Genomic DNA, 19,968 nt, shown 5'->3' on the forward strand with positions numbered 1-19,968 from the left:
AAATTTGCATTATTTAGAGTCAGTGTTACTTTAGTTTTAGCACCAAAACAGGCGAAAAATCCCAAGGACTTTCACTGAAGAAGCGACTCAAGTCATCTAGAAACCTGTGGGTGGATTCTTGACTTTTTGCATATTCAGTCTGATTGTAAAGCATTCAGCGTAGGCCCGAACCAGAAGGAAGCGTCCACCATATGAGACCGCCATCCGTAGGGAAGCCTGTGCGCCGCGTGGAGGTTCATCTTTCCCCTGCCCACGTGTCTGCTAAAAGACTTGCTTCCTAAATGGAGGTGATATTAAAACAAAAGCTCTGTTTCTGTTTCAGCCGCACATTCCACTTCAACGGGCCTTTTCATTCAGAACGTCTCCAGCTGCATCTGCGCTCCATAAAGAACCTGTGACTGATTTACCTCATGGCTTTTTCTCTCTCTCTTCCCTCCCCCGGGAGCGCGGCCAACTTGCATGTATCTCTATCCGAAGGAAGTGTTGAAGGAGGCCGAAACGTGAGGAGCTGGAGAATCGAGCCTTTTGGCGAATCACAAATCACTCCCGTTGCCCTCCTGAAAAGAGGCCAAAACTTTTGTTTTCGTGTCAGTCAGTTGAGTTTCCTCTGAGAAAACCGTTCGAGGGATGATCCTGGTGATCTTTTGAAAAGAAGTAACGGCTTATTTCTGATGATTTATACGGTTCGCTTGTGACTTTGTCTTGCAGTTTTCTGCTTTTTCTTAACTATTTCAGTAATTTCGTTTTTTTTTTAAACGCTAAATGAAAATAAGAGCATCTCAGATATGCTCCAAAACCAACAAGCTCTCAAGTTTGTCTTTTTTTGACTTATTTAAATATATAAAAATCCTTGAGATAAGATGCATTTACTTAAGAAGCAACTCTGCATAAAATATTAAGATATTTTATTGTTTTAATTCTGAAACTAAAGTGTAGTTTGTTTTCAACAGATTTTTTTTGTGTATATTTAAAATGGGAAAAAATTTGCCAAAATGCACTCGTAAAAAAGAGACAATCTATTAAAACTAATCTTGCTTCTTAAGTAAATGTATCTTGTTTTAGGGACGTAGATATTTTAACTGAAAATCAAGACCAAAATACTTTTTTTGCAAGCCATATGGCAGAAAATGGAAATAATGGTCATTCCAACATATGACTTTAGTTTAACTCATATTAAGCTTTTATATTAAACTATTCTAATTTATACAAGATTCAACTTGAGTTTTTAAGTCTGTCTAATATAATTTAAGTTGAAATGACTTATACAGTTAACTTAATAGTTAAAAGCAATAACTAGCCAGGCTGCTCACTAGGGTTTTTGCATTGTTTTTAAATGCATGTTAAATGCTATTAGGAAATTAAAAAAATAGCCTTTGTTAAAGATATATGAACCAATCCAATCAGCTACAATGTGAATCATAACATTGAAAACTTTGAAAATTCGAAGCAGAAATATATCTGAAAATCAGACAAACACAAAGGTACAAGACTGTGAACTTAACGGCTTTACTGAGGGAAAGAACTACAATCCCATGAAAGGATTGGGAGCAGCATAATCAAATTTAAAACAGTGGAGAAATATGAAACCACTCAAAATATTGATTATGCAGTATTTATAAACGATACATTTCAATGTATAAAGTTCATATGAATATATTTTCAAGTGTTTAGACTCTTACATCTTTGCAGTGCGTTATGGGAGTGGGTCTCTGGCCGGTGGAATTGTTAGCACAGCATCATGGGTAATGTAGTTTTTCATCACAAATTCCACAGTTAAACATGATTATTTTAAAACTATGATGAAATAAGGCAGGCTACAGGCTTCAACCAAAGCAAAGACTATTGGGTAACAGTTTTGTAGCGCACAGTAAGTCTTTAAAGGATAGTTATTGTTAAAAATCAATTTCCCAATCACAAAGACATTGAGTTTTCACTTCCGGATCCAGTGTTGTTCAAACTCTGCCTCAGTTGCCAGGCTGATGTGCCTCACTTTTATCTCAAGAATGTTTGACTTTCTCAGAAAAGTGACAGGGATATATTAAACTCTACTCTTTCCCTTGATGGCGTTGCATGTTTTGTCCTCCCCCGGTCTCAAGTTCTGCTTTATGAAGAGTTAACCTAGCTTGGCTCGGACCAGCTCAAAATGAGCCGTAATGATGATGCTGTTTTTGTGGTAGCAGACTTTATGCATGCCTTTGAGTTTTATTGATTCTGGTTATGGTCAGCAGCCAATTTAGGAAGATGGCCTACTTTCACCCATATGAGAAACCAGGCTGGAAAAGATTAGACCGTTCGGCTGTTTAGTTTAGACCTTTTAGCTTTGCATTTTAGCTATTTTACCAACAAATTCAGCAAGTTTTTGTTTTTTTATTTGACTAATCTTAGGAAATATAATGAATAAAAAAAGCACACTTTGGGCTAGCTTATTGACCCCGTCACGGTTCGATTTGATCTTGGATAAAAATGTTAGTCTCAATGGATGCCCCACCATGACAAGCCGTCAGAAAATACGTCCATTCATTGACAAGGATTTTCCAGAGTAACTTAATTTCGCTCCATATAAAGTGACAGCTGTTTAAGACACTTGGCTCTCGTCTTCTCAGGAAATAACTTGCATCCTCAAATTTACAGTTAGAACAAGCGTACAGTATTCTGCATCGTTTGTTCCACCGCATAGAAATAACTCTGCCAAGCCCAAATTCAGTAATCTGTAAATGAAATAAACGATGTTGGATAAGCTTAGATTGGTAGGTCAGTCTTCAAGAAGCCTTTTGGAGCATGTGGCCTGTTTGGGCTCCTTGTAAAGCACCTTCATTGGCATTTGCAAAGCTTTGTACATCAGTAATGTGACTTATTTCTGGCTAAAAGGACTTGATTTCCTTGGGGATTTGATTTCCATTTCCGTATGGAAACATGAAAAGTATTACATTTTGTTAAAATGACAACAACAAAAAAAAATTGAGTATGAAATCAAAATGTACCACCTTATTGCACATAGACATAGATAACCCTTTATGTTGCAATTTAGGGATGCATTTGCTAAGTCGATATCGACACCTATGATGCAGCAGCTGTGGCTTTGTACTGTATATTTATAGAGATGTGCTGTATGTTATTGGCTAGGATGAGGGGGCAGATTCACAGCAACACACGGACTAAAACCATGACCACCGTTTCCTGTGAGACTTTGCTACACAGACTCGTGATCAGAGTTTATTGCACGGACACGCTTTAGGGATATTAAATAAAAGAGCAGTTTAGTCTGAGTCAGACGCCACGAATAATAAGGTCAGATGGAGAGCTGCAGGCCTGAAAAATAATGGACAGGGGGTGATACAGGTCATCCAAATAGCACCAGTAATGGCACCTTATCTACGTTTAATTAAATCCTGAAGCTCTTGTTTACAAATGATTGATCTAATCAAGATTAATGAGACTTGCTGGAACTAGTTTTAAAGCAGAAAGAGGAAGGTTAATAGAAAGAAACAAAGTAGGACAGTACATAATGTAGGAGTGCAATAACTAATCAATAAAATCAATGAAAATGGTCATTGACAAATGTCATTATTGGTCGGTTGGCTCTGTCAAGGGCAAACTTGTCAATAAATGTTGATTTGCTGTAGTGATGGCTGATGGCAGATGTACAATTATAGGAACATATGTTAGTGCTGTCACATTGATTAATCAGGATTGGTAAATGTATATATAATGTGTTTAATATGTGACCCTGGACAACAAGTAAATGCGCTTTCCATTGATGTATGGCTTGTGAGGATAGTACAATATTTGACTGAGATGCAACAATTTGAAAATCTGGAATCTGAACGTGCAAAAAAAACCTAAATATTGAGAAAAGCACCTTTAAAGTTGTCCTTAGCAATGCATATTACTACTTCCAATACATTGTTTAAATGTATACATCGGTAGGAAATTTACAAAATATCTTCATGGAACATGATCTTTACTTAATATCCTAATGATTTTTGGCATAAAATGTATAATTTTGACCCCTACAATGTATTATTGACTATTGCCACAAATATACCCGTGGTTTTGTGGTCCAGGGTCACGCATGTTTATGTCCTTTATATGCATGTATGTTACTGTAATCATATTTGTATGTTTTTTTTTGTGATTATTTAATAGAATGATTAATCGTATGATTGAACACTCATGTTAGTTGTTAGCTGCATGCCTAATTCCTTGCGCCTTCTTTTCCAGGTGCTAGATGGTGGTTGCGAAGGCAGTACGTAATGCTGAAGGGGCTCGTCCTGAGTCAGAATGAGTGTCAAAGATGGCGATGGGACGACTAGCCAAGATGGAAAGGCCTACGAACTTCAGATATACCCCCGATTGGCTCTGGAGACGGCGCCGTGCTGTACACTCAGAGTCACCAAGGAGGCCACCGCGGCTAGCGTCATCCAGGATGTTGCAGCGATCCTCGGACTGGATGCTAGCAAGCGTTACGTCCTGGCCGAGGTGAAGGAGTGCGGCGGGGAGGAGTGGGTGCTAGAATCGACAGATCTACCTGTGCACCGGGTCCTTCTCTGGCCGAGGAAAGCACAGGAGCAACATTCTCGGAAAGAGGGGTTTTATTTTCTCCTGCAGGAGCGCAACCGCGATGGCTCCATACGTTACGTGCATCTTCCCGCCGTGGCAAACGAGCAGGAGTCCAAGCGATTGGTTGCTCGGGGTTTCCTCCCACCGCGGCAGGAGGACTTTGAGGATCTCTGCAACCTTCCGGTCCTCAAGGAGGACAGCATCTTGGATAACCTTCGCAATCGCTTTCAAAAGAAGAAGATCTACACGTACGCTGGCAGCATTCTCGTTGCCATCAACCCCTTTAAGTTCTTGCCAATTTACAACCCCAAATACGTCAAAATGTACGAGAACCACCAGTTGGGCAAGCTGGAACCCCATATTTTCGCCATTGCCGACGTGGCCTACTATGCCATGTTGCGCAAGCACGTCAACCAGTGTATCGTTATCTCAGGCGAGAGTGGATCGGGCAAAACGCAAAGCACTAACTTCCTCATTCACTGCTTGACAGCACTCAGTCAGAAGGGTTACGCAAGCGGCGTGGAGCGAACCATCTTGGGTGCAGGACCTGTGCTGGAGGTAAGATTATCAACACCTTGAAACAAACTGGCATGTTTCACAACATTCGCAAGGGAATTCTGGATCTGTAGCCCTAGATAAAGATTTACTGGGATGTGGGATAGCTGAAAGTGCAAACTTCCTCTTCGGACAGATTCTGAGCTTGAGTCTCTAGAGTTTTGAAACCTATCAGATGTTATGTTGTAGTGCAGGGCTATTCAAATATTACCCTAGGCTACGTCTCCACTAATCCAGCCTAATTTAAAAACAGAGTTTTTGTCTAAACAAGCTCCGCGTCCTCAATATCATTTTTTATCGTGTTTTCCAAAAAATGTTCATCTACACTGAAACGTCTGAAAACACTTACATCCCCGTACTGCGCATGAGCAAATCCAAGACGCTTCGACTTGCGTCATTTCCGCTACTCGTTTATTTACTCTTTGAAATTTTGCGGCAATGTCGAGAAAAGGCACTGAGTTTTTTAACAGTATGTACAAACTGACATTAATTTTTAACAAGGCTGTCAAAACAGAAAGCATACAAAACAACTGCTGTACAATGTCATTTACTATTTTGGCTGAATTGGTCATTTGACTGCATCACATGGCTAAATGCGTCATCGTATTAAAAAGCCTCCGTTTTCACAGTCCACACTACGACGCAAAGACGGCGTTTTCAAATGTATCCGCTTTGGAGAGCGTTTTCAAAACAATACGTTTTAAGTGACTTCAAATGCTGTCTCAGTGTGGATGGAAGGCCTAAACCGAGAGAAAAATATACGTTTTCAAATGAAAATGTATTAGTGTGGACATGGCCCTAGAGGGCCAATGTGACGCAGAGTTTACCTCCAACCTGATCAAACACACCTACCTGTGATGTTCTAATGATCCTGAAGACATTGATTAGCATGTTCAGGTGTGTTTGATTAGGGTTGGAGCTAAACTCCGCACCGGATTAGCCCTCCAGGGTAAGATTTGAATTAGGGCTGCAGCTATCGATTCTTTTTGTAATCGATTAATCTACCACTTAATCGATCGATTAATCGGATAATAATTACTTTTTCTTTATTAAAGAGCAATAAGAGACAATAAGACGGGTATCTTAAAATTAACATCTAATTTGTTTTCTTTTTAGAAAAATTTAAGTTTTTAACTAAGTTAAGTTTTTAAATTAAGTTTTATTGCTGAAATTGCATACATTAATAACTGTGAAAGTTATTAATTAATATATATATTTTAATGCATTTTAATGCATACAATTGCCATATTAAATAAAAATCTATTTCAAATTACTTTAAAAAGGTAAACATAGCTCAATCTAAAACTAAACCTACAACCAATAAATCTAAATAGTAGTAATATAAATAACAATAATGCTAATATAAATATAAATATTCTATAAATTCTATATAATATAAATATTCTATAAATTCTATATAATATAAATATTCTAATATTCTATAAATATTCTATATATATAATATAAATAACTTAACATTGTATTTTTGTTGTGCAACTTAACTTTCACGTTTCAGCTTCAGCTCAGGCATGACATAAGCATTTACTGTCTTATTTACTCCTTTACTGGAGCAACATATTGGACAGGTTAACTTGGAACAAGAGATGCGCGGATCAGCTCTACCGTCACCGAATCAGCTGTTAGAAGCAAACCATCCACCCGCACCCGATATTTACAACTTCAAATCCTCCGTGTTAAGCGCGATGCTATCGTCCCATATTAGCTACACTGAAGAAGGTTGCTTAACAAAACAAAAAAAAAACTTATTTGGCAAAATTACATTTACATAAACCAGGGTCGACAACCTATACATCACACGGAGGAATAACCGCTAGAACGTGATCAAACGCGAGATATGTTTAATTCAGTTAAAGTACATCACACATGCTGATCTTTTGAGCTAATCATTCATCATTGTAACAAAGCTTGTTTTAAGTTAGTAGCTATAAATATGATTAAAGTGTGATTAAATTACACAAATCAATGAAAGCACGCAGCTCTGATCAGCTCTGAAAGCACAAGCGCTGCTCATCACAAACGCGCGCGCGTTACGCCGGCTTCACACTGCTAGTATTGAGAACATCTAATGGTGCATTTCGAAGATATTATCAAGTAGGATATATAAAGTCTCATTAAAGATTTCACACACATCACAATGACGGTGATCCATGTGCAAAGCTGCAAACTCCATCGAGTTCATGTGTTTGAAGTCGCGCGTATCTCCTCAGCTGACGCGTGTACTGCCGCAAATGAAACTTAAATGTTCAGCGTCGCATCCTGAAGCTCAACACACAGTTGTCTTCATTTAAAAACAGCGATATTAAATGATATTACCAGTGCTGATGCCCGCCCGCTCTCTCTCTCTCTCTCTCGCATTGCGGTCTTTGATCTCGACATGAGATGAAAACGAAAGTTAAATAACGACACGCATTCATTGCGTTTTAGCGTGATATGAGAGTTCCGCGTCTTTATTAAAATCAACATATTAACGATTTCTCTCATCCACCTGCAATGTTTGGGATGTTTATGCACCTGAACCGCGGATATAACCGCAATCCGCTCATACTCCGAGTCCTTACACAAAAAATGTCTTTCTGCAATATCTGTGTGTAGTTAAATGGACTAAGCGAAGCATCGAGGCAGATGATTTTGCCTCGAGGATTTTTTTGATTCGATTAACTCGAGTTACTCGATGAATCGTTTCAGCCCTAATTTGAATAGCCCTGTTGTAGTGTATTGAAAGGGTAAAGGAAGTCAATTGGTGGGTTTGCAGTCATCAGCTTTGATCTTGTCAACCCCCAGAAATAGTAATGCATGTAAGAACCACACATTTGATCATCAATGTTGTTGTTTATTTATCTTTATTTATTATGTATTGAATGGATGGATGACTTTGAACCCTTGGAAACTCACTTTCAAAAAATAGCTCTTTGGTTGGAATAGTAGGACGTGGAAAAGCAGTGTGCGTTGAACATTCGCAAGACAATTACTGGGTTTTTTAACATTTCGCACTGTACGGACTCTAAGCTGTCTTTACACTCACAGTTTACATGTTTTGTAGAACTGTTTTAAAAGTGTGAAGATAAAGGAAGTCCGTTGATGGTTTTTGAGGTTTGTAGTTGTCATCCTAAGAATTTGTCAACCACCAAAAATGGTAATGATTACCAAGAACTCTTAATTTGGTTGTCAACGTTGCTGTTTGTGTTGTATTTAATTTATTTTTCATGAATTGTGCATAACTTTGAATCCTGGGAAACTTGTTTCTACCAAATTACTTTTTGGTTGGAATTGTAGGGTTTGGAAAAGCTCTCTACTTTGAACAATGCTTTGTAATAACCATAATGAGAGCTTACCCACGGGTCTCTCAGTCTTCACTGTAAACTGTAGCTCTTTAGATCAGTTATATACAGGGTGCTTTCCCACAAGCCTGTGCTTGAAACGTGGGCTCTCAACTTGCTGCACTTTCATATCTCATGCTGCAGTACCGGCTACCCTATATCTGGAGGCTTTCCTCAGGGGGTTTGTCTTATGCAGTTCTTGTTGTTTTAATGCCTCGTGCTTTAAAAATATTGCTCGGTCCCATAAACCTGTTCAAGCACATTCTGTAACTTTGCAAAATTTCCTCAGAAACACTTTCCCAACCTTGATATCATGGCGGTGTATGGTAGTGGTAACTCACAAGACTGCATTTGGAGAACGGTTTTAAGTGGATCTCATGAAATCTTCACAGTTTAAGTGTTAACGTTTAGAGGCTCCAGATTTTACACTTGGTTGTAAACACTACAATTTCTTGGGTACAGAACCAACCCACACGGCTTTCGAGATTTACATCTCTTCTGTGCATTTCAGAAAGTTTCCTGTACACATGATGTCATGAGAAACCGTTTGGTGTTGCATCTTATCTCAGCCCCCTAATATCTCACCTAGCAAGTCCTGGAAAAGAGATGAAAGATGCCAGGTTTTGTGTCGACGCTTGCCTCAGTGTTTGTGGTTTTTGAAAACTAGAAGTCATTTCCCCGCAGTCAGCATAGTCATTGTCCCTTGGCAGACGCGTCTTCAGGCCTCGTTACAAAATATTCCTGTGTCTCTGCGCTTGTGGTGAGAAGCAGCCTGTGAAACTGGTCAATTGAACACTGAGACCAGAACAAAGCTCCATACAGACGTTTTCAATGATAGGAGTCAGATCTCCTTGAGGTTTCTCTTCCTTTTATGGTCTTATGAAGTTCATTTGTCTCATCCATCTTCCAAGACTATCAATTGGTGCTGATTTGTTAAAAAAAGACACAATATTCCATTTATTATTCTTTCCGTTGTATTAGAGAGAAATGTTACCATATGTGGGTCAATGCAGGGTTCCAGCTTCTAGTCCAGCCTTCCACGTGTGACAGTTGGATGGATAAATCAACTGAGCTTGGTTGCAATCCCATTTCTAACCTTTTTGGACCACAAGGTCCCACCATCAGCATGTTGGTCTCAGTTAGCAAGTTTTTTTCTTACCAACTGTTGAATAATTAATCCGTAAATGCAAGAATGTTTCGCCAATCATATTACATATTCAGGTCTCTAGAGTTACAATTTGGTACAACTACAATTTGTCCCAGGAACTTTTTTCCTCAGACCTGCTGCGGTCTACGTTTCCATCGCGGTCTAAAGTACAGTGAAGATTAGTCTGGTAACGTAGGACTGTGTGTGACTCTTTCCAGTTCCCGCTGGATTTTGTCTTCCGCAACTAAACTTAAGGCCTGAACTTCGTTGTCGGTCTATCTGTCGTATTTTTTAAACCCCATTGTTGATTTGAATTGAAAACAGACTTTTAGGTTGAAATAAAATGCTGGGTGAGCTCTGTTTTCAACCAAAGTTGCGAATTTAACATTTGCGCAAAATTGGTATATCCCATAAAACATTTGCGACAAAGCATTTAGCGAGCCGAAGAGAAAAATATTGTCACTTCCTGATAAACTGACGCTAAATATCACTAAGAAATATGGAAGTTGCTGCAGAAGGAGAACTGCATTGTATACTGTATAATAAGTGTGTATATAATATAAATTACTTGCGCCTCAGGGCGCGTAGACGTAACGCAATAAAGTTATCTTGCGTTTGCAGGCGGATACCTGCCTTTTGGGAACGCAGTTGTGTATCAGCCTCTTTGATGACAGACTTTGCTCAGGCGTTTCAGGTGCTGTGCTACGAGATCGGTCCACTGATTGGTCCAGTTATGCCATACCATCTCAAATTTGCATCATTTTTAAAGCTACGCTGTGATATTTTCCCCCATCTAGCGGTGTAAAGGTATATGACCATCCAGTGAATATTAGGGTGTACTCACACTAGCCAGTTTGAACCGTGCCCGAGTGCGTTTGACTACCAAAGCGCGGTTCGTTTGACTAGTGTGAGTGCTCCGAACCGTGGCCGGGACAATCGTTCTCGGGCCCGGTTCATGGCAACCGTTCCTAGTGTGAGTACACCCTTAGTTTCTGTTCCTCTCAATTCTGATTTCGTTTTAACTCCTACGGTGGCCGATTTAGTCCAAGATTAACTTGGCAATCCCCCTCTTCTCATTCGACACGGTGCCATCGAGTGTTAAAACGCAAAAGGCAAAGCTTGAATGTTTGGCTATGTCCCTCTTTGGCTACTGTACTTTCAAGATGGAGGGGCAACATGGCGACTGGCATTCGAACCCCTCACCCGTATGTATTTTCAATGGCATATTATAAACTTACGGGAATACTTTATTACTTGAAAGAAGTAAATATACAATAATGAGCACATATATTTTTGAAAGGACTAAGTGTTTTTAGCTAAGAATAAACTAAAAAAGTTACACAGTGTAGCTTTAATGTACATAGAGGAATGTATACGGTAAATGTGTTTCCATTGTAGTTTATGCAGATGTTTTATATCCGACTCAATTGAGCCAAATATGTTTTTGATGCACATTTTTTGAATTTATGTGCATGTTGGCTTTATTAAAAGAAATGATGTGATTATTCTAAAAAAGGCTGAATGGAAACATAGCTAGTGTCACTTACTGTAAAGCCTCACCCAGAAGCTAATTGTTTTGTCTAGGTTTTGCTTTAAACTGTATTACAAGCAAATTCTGTGACTCAAAGTAAACTGTAATTTGCAGTCTTTTCTTTTTAAAGGGTGCACGTTATTGTCTCCGTTTCAACTTGCTTATTTTTCACGATGTAAACAGAGTTCTTTGGCATCAATTGTCGTTGACCAGCACGTCAGACCGGTTTTTGGTCGCCTTTTCACCAGAGCTACACTCTTTCGCAATCACAACCGTGTTGCTTTGTTTGAATGCATATTTGACCTTCACGTCATTGCATGCAAGCTAAATACTAGAAAAATAGCATCTACGGTCGGTGAGTGACCTATTTATGCGGTGCATTTTTCTTGAACTGCCCTGCAGGAGAACAGTTTGGAATCCAGCAAGCCAAAAATGCGGTTTTCTTCCAGATCCCAAGTGTCTTTGAGTGCATTACGTCATTGAGTATCAGATGGCAGGAGGGTTTTTTCAGTTGCCGCAGACCCTGTAAATGGCACAGAGCTCTTGCTTTTTTTAGCTGTACTGCAGGACTTTTTCTGCAAACACCTCTGCTTTCTATTTTTCAGGCATTGCCGAGAACGGTGAGGGTTTCGTTCACACGTAATGCTCATGAGTCCTCTGAAGTAATACTTCTGCCCACAGACAGGAAGTTCCCTCTGGCTGATCACTTTAACAGGAAGCAGTTTTTCTGCAACAGGAAGTGGTAGCTGTAAATGCTTACTCCTCATTGGTTGATCTGCGCATTTTGTGCAGAGAGTCAGCATATTGTTCCTCAGGAAGCTGTAATGGCTATTTTGTGGCCATTGTTTATCTCTCAGCTTTGTGTTAGTCCTGTGTGGACTTTGGCTTAAGAGACGTCTGAGCTATTTTGGGGTGGTACAGCTATAATGAGACACGTGGGATGTCGACATGTGGAAAAGTTTGTCAAATGAAATGGCCATTCTGTCATTACAGGCACACTGGAGACCCAATCTCAATTTCAAGCAATCTGGAGAGAAATGTTTGCTATTTTAAAGGTCTAAAAGCCTGTAGTCAAACACTGAAAGTCTGGATTCAGGTCTTGTTTGTGTGATTTGCCCCATCTGCACAAATTTTTTCTCGAGAGCACTCCATGTTTGTGCATTTTTCATTCATTAATGGCTATTGTAGTATCGCTAATGCTAGGACAAGCACCACTCTTTCTTTCCCTAGTACTTGGGGTTGTAAAACGTACAAATGTCGATTGTTATTGTGAGGGATCATTCTTCTTGAAGGACGTTTGTTTTTATGCTCTCGTGTCCGTGATCTCAATTAGCGCTCGCACCCGCTGTCACCAGCTAACCCGATATCGCAACACCGAACAAAAACCGCCCGGGCTGGTGTTTTTGTGCTAATGCTGAAGAGGAAGAGTAAAGAATGAAGTCACAGTTCACTTGAGACGTTGAGATTGTCTTGGCCTGATGTTTGGACGCGATCGCTCCGAGGCCGTGAATGAAAGGAGAAGCTGCTATATTTAACAGTCATGTGTTATTTGTGAGTAATAAGATTCTGCTGGCCTTTTTATGAAGATCTGTGTGAGAATGGGCCCTTTGTTGAGTCCTGATGGTACTGTACGGATGGCTTAAATTTCAGTGGCTGTCAAACCTGAGGGGAGAACGCGCAGTTCAGACGGCTATACATTTAGTTGATTTGTTAAATATATTTACATAAATCTTAGATTTAGCATGTATGCTGTTGCACACAAATAAATATGTTTATGTAAATATTTTTGTGGGTATATAATATAAATAATGTAATGTATAATTGATTATATTTGTATTATTGGTCACTTTAATTTATATATATATATATATTAATAAAAGCATTTGTATAATGTTTATAGATCTTATATATATATATATATATATATATATATATATATATATATATATATATATATATATATATATATATATATATATATATATTTATATATATATATATTTTTATATATATATATATATATATATATATATATATATATATATATATATATATATATATTTATTTATATATATATATTTATTTATATATGTATATATATATTTGTATATATTTAGAATAAGTATAAATTATTAATATTATAAAGTAAATACATTACATGTATACATTACACACACACATTATAAAAATGACATGTACACACACACACACACACACACACACACACATATATATATAATATATATAATACAATTAATTTAATTTAATACTATACATAGTATAAATAAGTAATTAATCTGTATTAAATTATATTGAATTTTTATTATATAATATTGAATTGGAATTACATTTAAAAAATATAATAAACAATAAAAATTATACTTATGTGTATATTATTAGTATTAGTATCATTAATGTTATGGTTATACATATGAGTCTGAATAATTGTGACATCAATGTAACTATATTTTTATTTAAGTATAGAGTAATGTTCCCGCGCTTTATTTCCGGCTGTCAGAGCGCTGTGTGTACTGTAGCAGGTGCAGCTGTCTCTGGCTCCGTCTCTTCAGAGCTCAGTTTGGGACTCCGGCTGCTGCTTCTGCTGTAGTTTCTATACGGAACGAGAGGCTTGTGGGTTTGCCGTGGAGATCCGCGCGAGCTGCTGACTCCCAAATAACGGCGAGGAATAAGAACTAGTCCAGACAGGTCGGCAGGTTTCTGTCTTCTCCCCTACCCCTTTTTATTTCCTTTCCCAGGTCTGGCAGAAAGAGTTGAGCATGTTTGCTGTTGCGACATTCAGAGAAATGCGCTTCGAGTTTCCTCATTCCCCTCGAGTCCCGCAGCCAATCACAGAGAGTGTTTGTGAAGGCATGTTTGAATCTGAAGCCACTGCCTGCATGAGTGAATGTGCTGTGTTTGTTTATCTACTGACTGTCAAATCCACTGTCAGACGTGTGTGTGTGTGTGTGTGTGTGTGTGTGTGTGTGTGTGTGTGTGTGTCTCTGTATCTGTGTGTGTGTGTCTGTATCTGTGTGTGTGTGTCTGTATCTGTGTGTGTGTGTCTGTATCTGTGTGTGTGTGTCTGTATCTGTGTGTGTGTGTCTGTATCTGTGTGTGTGTGTCTGTATCTGTGTGTGTGTGTCTGTATATGTGTGTGTGTGTGTCTGTATCTGTGTGTCTGTCTGAGTGTCTGTCTGAGTGTCTGTCTGAGTGTCTGTCTGAGTGTCTGTCTGTGTGTCTGTCTGTGTGTCTGTCTGTCTGTCTGTCTGTCTGTCTGTCTGTCTGTCTGTCTGTCTGTCTGTCTGTCTGTGTGTGTGTCTGTGTGTATGCGTGTATGCGTGTCTGTGTGCCTGTGTGTCTGTGTGTCTGTGTGCCTGTGTCTGTCCGTGTCTGTATGCGTGTCTGTGTGCCTGTATGCGTGTCTGTGTGCCTGTGTGTGTGCGTGTCTGTCCGTGTTTGTGTGTCTGCGCGTCTGTCCTTGCGAAAACCTTTTGCGAAGCCTCTGGAAATGGGTATTATTGGTATTAACATCGGAAAGCTATAGTGATTATAGCGGACGGGTCTTATGGACGGCCGTTGCGATGCGTTTTGGAGCTGGACCTGCTCTAATCTGTTGGAACGAGTTGTGTGAAGTTTTTTGTTTTGTGCTCAACTGTTGGAAGGACACGAGAGCAAGTCAACAGTGACTGAATGCTCATTTTTGGGCCGTCTTGATTGGCTGCAAGCTTTCCCTGATATCTAGTGGTGTGTTTGGGGAAAGGGGTCACAGGTCGACTGCAGGGAATCTTAATTAGGTTAGCGCCCTTCCCCCTGCCCGTGAGTTTTTCCACTGGTGTCTGGCACAAAGCCTCCCTCTTTAACATGCACAGTGTGTGTGTGTGTGTGTGTGTGAGAGCGCAGGCTTTTGTTGGCCGCTCTGGGCGAACAGTGCGCCTCATTGAGGGCCGGGGCGGTGCTGTGCCCTCTGGCAGAGGTTGGCATCAGCCCGCGGGCTCCTCGTTAATTACAGCGGTTCACACAGATGGAGGTCAGTGGCTGCAGGACGAGCTGATTACGTTACAGGAGATAACGCCACGCAAATCAAGAGTGTGTGTTTGTTTCAGGCGCTGGGACTGGGGTCATTTGCATCTGAAACATGATTTAATCTTATTTAGGATTTAAGCTTTGTGTGTGTGTGTGTGTGTGTGTTTGTTTGTGTGTGTATTTAAATCAACAGGCATAGTTCAAATGACTCCAACGATCTGATTTTATATCTATATAAGATCATCCATCCACCTATCCATCCACCCATCCATCCACCCACCCATCCATCCACCCACCCATCCACCCACCCATCCATCCACCCATCCATCCATCCATCCACCCATCCATCCATCCATCCACCCATCCATCCACACATCCATCCACACATCCATCCACCCACCCATCCACCCACCCATCCATCCACCCATCCATCCATCCATCCACCCATCCATCCACACATCCATCCACACATCCATCCATCCACCCATCCATCCACACATCCATCCACACATCCATCCACCCATCCATCCATCCATCCATTCATCCACACATCCATCCACACATCCATCCACCCATCCATCCATCCATTCATCCATCCACACATCCATCCACACATCCATCCACACATCCATCCACACATCCATCCACACATCCATCCATCCATCCATCCATCTATCCATCCATCCATTCATCCATCCATCCACTCATCCATCCATCCACCTATCCATCCATTCATCCACCCATCCATCCATCCTTTCATCCATCCATCCGTCCATCCATCCTGTTTAAACGTTTATCCATTATTAAAAATAATATTACTATTATAAAATATTGTTTTTTATTATTTACTAAAATTATTAATATTTTATTGTTAAAATAATTATAATATTGTAGTGATAATGTTGTAATAGTTTATTAATCATTCGTTTAATAAACAATATATTTTTAAGTATTATTATTATTATTTAAATAATGATAGTCATAATTAATTGTAATGTTTTAATTAATAATAGTTGAAATGGTGTATTGTTTATCTATTTCTCTTAATATATATTTATATTTTTTTCTTAATTTGTAATAGAAGAATTTTTATGATTATTTGGAGAAATATGATTATACATTCTTCAACTGTGGATTGTAATGGTATAAATAAATAAAATAGTGCTAATTGTTTTAATTAGTCATATACTTGTATTTGTTTGTGAAATTGTTTATTAATTTATATTTATTTTTATTTTAATATTGGTAAAAAATAAAATAGTTCACAGAATAATAACGATGATGATCATAATTAATAATAATATTTTAATTTAAGTTTTTAGTTTATATAAATTTTTGGTAAAAGGTTGTTTAGCTATTGTATTTTTTGTATTATTAATAAATGATCATAATAATAATAAATACTATTATTATACAAAATTTATAAATATAATATGTTTTTTATAATTGAGTGTTTTAAAAATATAATTCTCAATGTTTTGAATTAAGTACACCAATTTCAACAAATAAATCTGTTTAACATTTTGTCTTTGACCAAAGTTTTGGTTTATTTAAAGATAAGAATGAGTGCAAAATTTGATTTTGAAAAAAATAACACACACACAAGTCTTCCTGCAACAAAACTGGTGCACAAAAACGAATATAATTTTTCAAAAGTCACACATCCTGTTTTTTTTCTTCTCTCAACAGGCATTTGGAAACGCAAAGACCGCCCACAACAACAACTCCAGCCGGTTCGGGAAGTTCATCCAGGTCAACTATCTGGAGAGCGGAGTGGTGCGAGGGTGAGCTGCTTCATTTCTCTCTCATTTCACGGCCTCCAGAAAGTGACCCTTGCCTTTGAAGCTCTTATCAGCTGCTGTTCGCTCTCACACACCCTGCCGTTGGCCGCAGACGTCACACTCCGCTCATACACATCACTTCCTCCTTCACTCTGCCAGACCCTGTATAAACACAATTAAGGAACTGACATGGTTCCTCCTCAGCTGAGATAACAGAGATCAGTGGGTGCATGTGTTGAGCTTGATTGAATTTCACATGTCGTCTAACTAGTTTATTTTTTATTTGTTTTGTTCGCATTCGCTCCTTTTGGGAGCTTAGAGAGGTCGACTCGATTACGTCATTCGCAGTGCTTCATGGGAGTGGGCGGGGCTAAAAAGGTTGCTATTTTTAACTCTGATTGGTGGAATTTTCTGGACAGCATCATGGGTAATGTAGTTTTCCACCAGGAATTACATTTTTAAACACCATTATTATTAAACAAAGTTAAAATAACACAGACTAAAGGCTTCAACTTAATCAACTCTTATCTCACAGTAAGACTTTAGGTTTATAATTATTGTTGAAAATCAATTAAGAGTTCTTTAAAAAAAAAAAGTGTGTTTTTTGAGGTGTAATATAGGGTTGGGTTTCGATGTTTCCGATTCTTAATGATTCCTTATTTTGAGTCCAATAAGCTAAAATAAAAACGTATTTTAAGTCTTATCACAAAACATTACATTGTCGCTGAATACCATGAACAAAAATCAACAGGCTAAAGGACACTTACACAAGAATTTAAGAATAGCATAGCCAAAATAAATAGCCTAACTAATATAAAGCGTTACTAAAGACAAGTAACGGAAAAAGACACCCAGTAATGGGAAAAGGAACAATTGCTCAAATAAACACAATTGAAGAAAACAATTTTTTAAGATCGTCATGTATTCAGAAACTGTAATCAAATGTAATAACACTGCACTTTATGAATAAAATGTACATCACAAATATAGTTGCAAAAGTTATTTAGTCACGAACAGCTTTGTCTTTTGTTTGATGAGCGTTACTATACAGACGACAACAGGTTTATTAGGCTGCTGTCACTTTAAGAGCTGCACGGATCCAGTATTCTGATACACAGGCATTTTTTTCTCAACTGTTTACCTTCACGCAAGAGATAATTGACAGGGTTTCACTAGGATATTTTGGCATATCGTTGTGTGTATTTGTCTGTTCAAGTGCTAAAAGACGTGGAAGGGAGCTAGAGTTCAGCATCGCACACTATTCAGTAACGCTACGTTCACACCAAACGCGAATTGAGCATCAAAATCGCGTCTACCGAGTCTAGTTTGACGCGTGAACATTTTGAATCCATTCGCGCGTCCACAGCTAATTGGACACGCGTAGAAATCGAGCATTTGAAGCGAAATAGACGCGCGTTAAATGTGCCCCAGGTGAAATATATTAAGCATTAGCACCCACACGTGGTTAAGCCAATGCACTACACGGATTATCTTCACTGCATGTATATTTAAATAAAATATAAAGTAATGAAACTTCACTTTGCCCTCATTCAAAATGATTTGGTAGGCAACAATAGATTAATTGGACCAAAGATCGCCCATTAGATGTACACAAGACGAAACGTATGTCATGTTAACCTCTACAGAGACATCCGAGCTAGCGGCAAACACCAGAAGGACTGGCCAAGGAAAGGCTGCTCTCGCTGGGGTTAACGAGCGCTGAGCACCCGGAGATCGCCTGGATCTCACAACTCCAAAAACACAAAAAAGTGTTCTTTTTAAATAGGCTCTGTCTGTGAGTAAAACATCCTAGGTAAACCACATATTTTAGCTTTAAACAACTACATTATCAACTGAAAAGCATTAAAACTACATTTAGTGACAGAATATCAGTAGTTTTTTAATTATATGCAGGGTTTCTCATCACGTGGCAGCAGTAAGCAGGCTCCTCATTGGTTATCGCGGCGCGAATTGACGCCAAAGTTCAAATTTTTCAACTCGGGCGTAGACGGGAATTCGCTTCAAACGCGTGAATGCACAAAAAGCACCACTCGCTAGTAACACGCGTATCACGGAAGACGCTCAATTCACTTCAAATTCGCATTAGTTGCGCGAACTGGACGCACGAATGACGCAGAATCGCGTCCATCGCGCCGCACGAAACGCGTCTATCGCGCCGCAGGACCTCCAGACGCGCGTCAACGTGCCTTTCTATTGACTCAACATGGAAATCATTCGCTCCAGATGCTCTATTCGCGTTTGGTATGAACGTACCTTAAGAGAGGCTGTTTTCTGCACGCACGGCACTTTGGTTCTTCTTGCGCTTGAATGGTTTAAAGTTGCATTAAAATGTACACTAAGGGTGCTTTCACACCTGCCTCATTTAGTTTGGTTGAATCGTACTAGAGTTCGTTTCCCTTTTTGGTGCGGTTCGTTTGGTCAGGTCTGAAAGTAGCAATCGCACTCGGGTGCGCACCAAAAGCGGACCAAACAAGCGTACCGAGACCTCCTTGAAGAGCTGGTCTCGGTATGCTTTCAAACGAACTCTGGAGCGGTTCGTTTGTGGTGAGAACGTGATCCGACCTCGAACAGAACCAACTGCAAAAGTACTGATTATTTTTGGACTGAACCAGCTGCCGTAGTTAGCTGCGCTGACATTGTGTGGATGATATTATTACCTGATAGATCGTTGGCAATATTTTCGGAAGATGGAAGCATGTCAAGAGTTAATAATTAATGCACGCCTCCGCTTGAGGTGACGAGTAATGCGCGCTCGCCGTCTGCAGTGCATTAGAACGTTGTTTTCAAGTCGCATCCGCGCTTCATTATAGAAATGTTTTGTTTGCATACGGTGGTAAATACACACAGTGTAGGAGATTATGGCCAGGGACAAAACTGGCCCACAGTCGTCTCTCCATAGTGTTATTATAGTTTGCTGGCTTTGCCTCAGTCTTCTGTTGGCATTTTCCCACACGTAAATTCTGACCATTAGAAAAGCAGTTTAGGAAATACGCCATGGCCAATGAGTGATGT

At 39.2% G+C, this 19,968-nt stretch overlaps 1 protein-coding gene across 17 annotated transcripts in view; it reads left to right on the forward strand.

Annotated features, from left to right (window-relative positions):
- Positions 1 to 19,968, forward strand: part of si:zfos-588f8.1 — an 85,572-nt gene that overhangs the window by 17,192 nt on the left and 48,412 nt on the right. For all 17 annotated transcript variants that reach the window (XR_010897794.1, XR_010897793.1, XM_067415368.1 and 14 more), the window contains exons 2-3: positions 4,222 to 5,118; positions 16,844 to 16,938. Coding sequence is in view for 15 of the 17 variants with exons in the window: in XM_067415368.1 (XP_067271469.1) it covers positions 4,282 to 5,118; positions 16,844 to 16,938 (932 nt within the window). In the remaining 2 variants the exon portion in view is untranslated. The remainder of the gene's footprint in view (positions 1 to 4,221; positions 5,119 to 16,843; positions 16,939 to 19,968) is intronic.

Source organism: Pseudorasbora parva, chromosome 14 (genome assembly GCF_024679245.1).
Source record: "Pseudorasbora parva isolate DD20220531a chromosome 14, ASM2467924v1, whole genome shotgun sequence".
Taxonomy (NCBI): Eukaryota; Metazoa; Chordata; class Actinopteri; order Cypriniformes; family Gobionidae; genus Pseudorasbora; species Pseudorasbora parva.